This window comes from Scleropages formosus, chromosome 25 (genome assembly GCF_900964775.1).
Source record: "Scleropages formosus chromosome 25, fSclFor1.1, whole genome shotgun sequence".
Classification (NCBI taxonomy): Eukaryota; Metazoa; Chordata; class Actinopteri; order Osteoglossiformes; family Osteoglossidae; genus Scleropages; species Scleropages formosus.
In genome coordinates this window covers 11,229,258-11,235,257 of record NC_041830.1, presented here as the reverse complement: position 1 = coordinate 11,235,257, position 6,000 = coordinate 11,229,258, and the positions used below count along the sequence as shown (strand labels likewise).

General features: G+C 45.6%; 1 protein-coding gene across 2 annotated transcripts in view; it reads right to left on the bottom strand.

The window, feature by feature from the left end:
- Positions 1 to 636: 636 nt before the first annotated feature.
- LOC108921740 (RNA-binding protein Musashi homolog 2-like) overlaps positions 637 to 6,000 on the bottom strand; it is a 106,216-nt gene continuing 100,852 nt past the window's right edge. Inside the window, exons 11-13 of one of the 2 annotated variants that reach the window (XM_029249364.1) lie at positions 4,182 to 4,333; positions 2,582 to 2,652; positions 637 to 982 (exon numbers count right to left, since the gene is read on the bottom strand). In XM_029249364.1, coding sequence (XP_029105197.1) covers positions 2,611 to 2,652; positions 4,182 to 4,333 — 194 coding nt within the window. In that variant the 3' untranslated portion in view covers positions 637 to 982; positions 2,582 to 2,610. The remainder of the gene's footprint in view (positions 983 to 2,581; positions 2,653 to 4,181; positions 4,334 to 6,000) is intronic. The other variant, XM_029249363.1, reaches the window with a different exon arrangement.

Genomic DNA, 6,000 nt, shown 5'->3' with positions numbered 1-6,000 from the left:
GGAAGCCGCTACACCTCCGTAGACGACACTTGCGTGTCGGAGTGGCACTGCGTAGAAACGCTGGTACGACACCGGTGTGTCGCTCGCCGAGCGGGATATGCGTGTCCTCGTGCCGCGGTGCTCAGTGGAACATCACAGCACTTGTGCTACACATGTAAAGAGTCAGCAGTAGGAGCTCTTCCTGCACCGTGTTTGTTCTCATATCCTACAGCTTTTTGACACGCCATCAAAAAATATGGTATCTTTTTTCTGAACTGGTTATATGCAGTGATCTGAACAATATTTACAGTTGTCTTTTTGTAAATTTTTACGTCATAATTTATTAAAATGGAAAAAAAATTCTAAACCAAAACAATAGTTATAAAAAAGGACAGTGAAAATACCGTAGTCCTCTTCTTATTGCCCAAAATAGGTCGTTATGGTTAACGATAAACATCACAGAAAAATTTAAATAAAAAACAGCTACTACTGTCTATTTGTTGATTACCCTCTCAGTTTTTCCAATCTGCGTTCACCTCCCCATCGCAGTTTTTTCCCTCATTTCCTCTTGCCTGTACAGCAGTGAAACCTGAAGGTCTGGTACCAAAGTCAAAACGAAGGTAACGCAAAAAACCAGAAGAGAAGTTACAGAGAAGGAAACCACTTACGCTAAAACAAGGTTTTTTTTTTTTTTTTTTTTAAAAAAAAACAACAAACACAGATACTCAAAAAGAAAATACCGCAACTCCAATTCAAAGACTTCAAGCAAAAGAATAACAGAAAATTAAATTAAAAAGAAAACAAAAAATACTTTAATAGTCAATTCAGATTATAGTACAGCAGATTTTCTTTGTTTTTCCTTGATTTGTTTCCTAACGGCCCCACTTCCGAGCCTGCTCGCTCCACCGGGGGGCGCTGTAGTGCTCGAAGCTTGACAACTTCACCTGTACACAGAACCAATGAGAAACTTCAGCCCATCTTCCCTGGGCGTCCCCGACAGACTCTGGAGAGCCAGAAGAGACAGTGGAGATGTATTACTCCTCCCCAACTCGACCGGGCCCATCGCACCTGGGCTGTCGGAGCCTCAACCCTGACATGTGTTGCCAGTGATGTGGAGTCTACGCATCAGAGGGGCTCCAACAGACCCAGTGGGCTGAAGAGGCTCAGTGACACAGTATAGTGCCCCCAGCTGGAGGCATTGGTTACTGTTTACGGCAGTCCAGATGAGTTCTGTCAGCTCACGTGTCTCCATGTCGTCTTTGTCAATTGGGTCCAAAAGAAGAGTAAGCCTAAACGACTCATGACCAAACAGTTATGAGATCACTGCCCAGGAGGGCTGTACCTGAATCCTAGGTATACTGGCTCCTCACATCACAAAAGTCGAGTTATGAAATATGAACATTTTGTACTTAATTTATTTTTAATTGCATTTTATCATGCTTTATGATAACGTAATGCACAAATTGTATTTTCTCTGAGATGTACGTCGCTTTGGAGAAAAGCGTCTGCTAAATGACTAAATGTAAACATTTCTGAGGGTAGCTTAGCAAATGTGACCTGTGTTTACCTTCTGAACCATTAGATGGCAGTAAAGAGCACAAAAATCGAACACGAGTGTGAGATTGCTTTGATGCCAATTGCGTTCAGTGTTCACAGCTTGTGTCTGGAGTTCCTGACTCTTGGTGATCAATAACAAGATAAAGGACCTTGCACAAGTACTGAACAGATTTTGGAATCATATTTTCCTTTTCAGACACTTTAAATTAGCCGATTTTAATGTAAATCAAAGTTAACAGAAAAATTTTTACAGGATTTTTAGGTATTGTTAATTTATGTTACCTATATCAGAAGTACACACACACACACACATTTTCCGAACCGCTTGTCCCATACGGGGTTGCGGGGATAACAAGCAAACTGAGGGATGCTGTAGTGTTATTAACTTCTTATTGACCGATTTTTTGGTAAAAGTGAAATTTAGAGTTACAAACAAAATGAGTTTTTAAGAGGAGTGTGGTCCTGTGCTGTTAATAAATTGAAGAGCCAGTAGCAGGCTGTATAAATGGACTTTTTGAAGGTGTAAAAATTTAAGCTGTGCAAGTCCCTTCAGAGGAAAAGTGAGATATTGAAATGGAACCATAACATAAACATTGGCATTTTGATTTCACCTCTGACTACCCGCTTCCATTTGTAAAGCCAGCGGTTTAGCTATGACCTCCTTGATGACAGACACGGTGACACTGGTGAGTGACAAGGGTCAAAGGGGGGAGCGCTGCAGAGAAAGAAGCTGCGCTGTTCTGGCAAATGACATGAAAGACTCATTGTGGCACTCTGTGGCATGCAGATGAGGCACAAACAAAAAGCGAACAAAACAAAGAAAACAAAAGGTGAAAGGCGAAAGAAAGGAAAGAAAATGTGGCAATTTGACATTCTGTCCTTCTCTGCATGTCTTTGAGATGAAAAGAGACAATACTGGTGTGAGGGATAGCATGAACAAGCAAGAGATGTAAGCAAGATGGAAATATCACCAAATAAGAAGATTCTTTTAGCACCAGGATGGCGATGGATGTTAGGGCAAGAACAGCTAACAGTTAATACCTACAGAAAGGTAGCTGCCGACCGCTGCCAGTTTCAGTGGTATCCATTTGTGAAAGCTGTCGCGATCAAGGGGCCCTGCAACGCATAGTCAGTGTGTGTTAGTCATCAGTGTGCAGCTCAGGGACAGATGAGGTTAACAGAGTTTGTCTGCAACCACCAAGTTTCATCTACACATTGTTCATCAATTTCGTTCACCATGTCAAGAGAAGCATGGAAGACTCCTGGCTTCACACTGACCTCACTGTTTCGATGGAACCTGAGGGGTCAAGGTTGAGACTCAACACTTGGTTCTTTTCACGTTGCTGTAAAATTCTGGAACCTGATCACTCTCTATCTTCCAGCAAGAGTGCTCTACCTCTGACCACTTGGTTGTCTCACACACAAGGGCCCCAAAATCAAAGATCTCTCAGTTCTCAGTTTTTGTCCCCAACATGGTTGAATGAGCACCCTCTGTCCCTCAGACCTGCTGAATCCCTCTCAGTATTCAAGGGAATCAAACCCATCTCTTCCAGGCCCACGTCTTCTATCGAATACTCTGGAATGTGTGTTATTTGTATGACCAGACCCCCCTTCCCACCATTAGGCTGGTCACGCAATGATGAGGTATTTCTGTTCAAACCAGGAGCTCCTCTGAGTTGAGGTTTGAGGGGTTGATGGGGTTTGTAACACCTGTCTATCACCTGCTGTCCCGTATCAGTCTTCCTGCTCCCCTCTGCCTCAAGTTAAGGGTTAAGACACAAGTAAAGCGATGAAAAGGAGTGCTTCTGAAGGGCAAGCCAGCTCTATTTTTTTTTTCTCTCTGAGGTTTACTTTTTAAAGTATCTATTATTAGCACTCAAGGGTTTAATGTATTCCGCAATTAATGTTTGCAAAGGCGGCCGGGACGCTCTCTGCTCTGCTGATTGTGGCTTCTTTGTTGTCCTCTTGTCCCGCCGGTGATTACCGTCTCTAATTGTTTAGGGGACGCACTCCAGTGAATGGCGTCTCGAGAGGGGCCTGGAGACGGGGGGCTGAGGGGCGACGGGGCGCGTCCTTCGCGGGGACATGCGGCACAACAAGCAAAGGAGCACTGAGGTGCAGGACTGGTCACGGGCTGTGTGGCTTCACGGTTGGAGATGCCGCCGGGGACAATAAGGGAGAAGAATGGAGACACGCTGCCATGCGCTCTTTTATCACACCCATGCGCACAAATACACTCTTTAATGAAGTAAACAAGTCCTTTGATCACTCCAACAGACCTAAAAAGCATATTAAGGCCAGCTGAAGAAATTTTCGGTTACCGTGTAATTAATGTTGGTTTTTCCATTGTGAAATAATATCTCCGCAAGGGATACAGGTTGACAGGTGGAGGTGTATGGATACAGAGGGACAGATAGAGAGGTACAGATGGACAGGTGGAGTAAGAGAGGTGCAGAGAGACAGGTGGAAGGAGACGAGTACAGATGGACAGGTGGAGTGAGACACATAGATGAACAGGTAGAGAGAGCAGGTAAAGAGTGACAGCTGGAGGGAGAGGCTGTATTAAGAGGGCACTGAGAAACAGCTGGAGGTAGACAAGTACAAATGGACAGGTGGAGTGGGGTACGAGGGAGGACGATACCCACAGCGATTCCATGGCCGAAGCCGGACCCAGGCTGGGGGCTGGCAGCACTGATGTAGTTGCCCACACCGGAGTCCTGACTGCCCGGTCCATACAGGTCCACCGGTCCAGGGCTCCCGCCGCTATGGAAACCAGCTGGTCGGCCTGGGCTAGTACCTGGATGGGAACGAGTGGACCGAGAGAGGACGGCAACTGAGAGCAGCCAAAGGACAAGACGCACAAGTCACAGGAACACTGTAAACGGATCATCATTTCTAGGACTAGGCAATCGGTGAAGAGAACTCCACCCTGAGGATGACAAGAAAAGCAGTACCAAGGACAGCGCCTCTCTCTGCACCACCACTAGGCAAGTTGAGTGACCTCCCACCCCCTCAACCAAAGGCAAATGACAGCAAATGAAAATAAACGCAGAAATTAAATGAACAAAAAAAAAGATGATCATAAGACCCCAGGAGTCCTGACCGCGACACATTCATTACTCTTTTTGAAGGAGGGGAATGAAACGGCACCAGCGCTAATGAAGGCGCTTCCACACTGGGGCTTTTCATTCATTTGGACCCCCAGCAAAGAGGACCTGCTCCACAGGGGGTATTACAACAGAACCAGAGCAGTACAGTGGGGTTTGCATGGACCCCCAGATACCCACCCACAAAAACACACACAGCACACACGTGGGTGCAATGAAACACCCAGTAACACCCAGAATCCACCAGGAGATTGTTGTGTAGTCGGAGAGCCACAGAGAGTCCCAGCACTCATCATAGGGTCAAAGAACCCTAGAATCATCCCAGGGTCATGGCACCCTAGAACCATCACAGGCATCCGGAACCACTCCAGACTCACCGGAATCGAGAAAAGACACATCGCTGCAACACTCTAGATCCATTTTCTGGATGTAGAAAGCTCTAGAACGTACATTGAATCACAGAGGTTTAGAACTTCGAGTCACTGCATCCTAGAACCACTATAGAGTGAAGACAGTACAGAAGTAAACTGACAGCACAGCAGGACTATCACAGAGAGTGACAGCACTCCAGATCTTCCCTACAGAATCAGAGGGATCTAGAACTGTCTCCGACAGGCGAGTTTGTTTTGAGCGACGGTGTGAAACGACACCTGCCAGTGAAAGAGATCTAACACACAGTGAAATTCAGTGGAAATATTAGACAGCTTTGACTTGGGGAGAAAAACACGTTTCATTTATAGCATAGAATCAAATTTAATCTGGTGGATCAATGAAATGAGACCAGTGACAGAGATCAAGAAAGAATCCCAGCATGCTGTGCTGCACGGTGGGTGGCGGCAACACGCGTGGAATAAACACACCCTTCACCTGCTGTGTTAGTTCTGTATGGAGAGACACGACAGCACGGCCCCAAGGAACTATGCTTTGCATCCCTGAGAGGGAACTACTACTGAGCCCTTTAGTGAGTAACTTAACCAGTGCAAATATCAAGCGATATACACCGAGTGGCCACTTTATTAAGTACACCTGTTCGCCTACGCAGACATCCTGCTGCTGTTCCAAACAACAGATCATGTGGCTGTAGCTCAGTACATGAAAACCATGCAGACGGTTGACATGTTCAGCTACTGGACATAGCGTATTGCATGGAACTGCTGCCTGGAGATCTGAAGGTTGCAGGTTTGAACGTCGCGTACTGCTGCCGAGTAGCCTTGAGCGAGGTACTTATCTTGAATTGTTCCAGTAAAATTACCCAGCTGTATAAATGAGTGAATAATTGTGTGTAACTTAACATTTTAACTCAAGCGTCAGATAAATGCATTACGTACTGTTCCGCTAAGCATTACAAGAAGTGCAG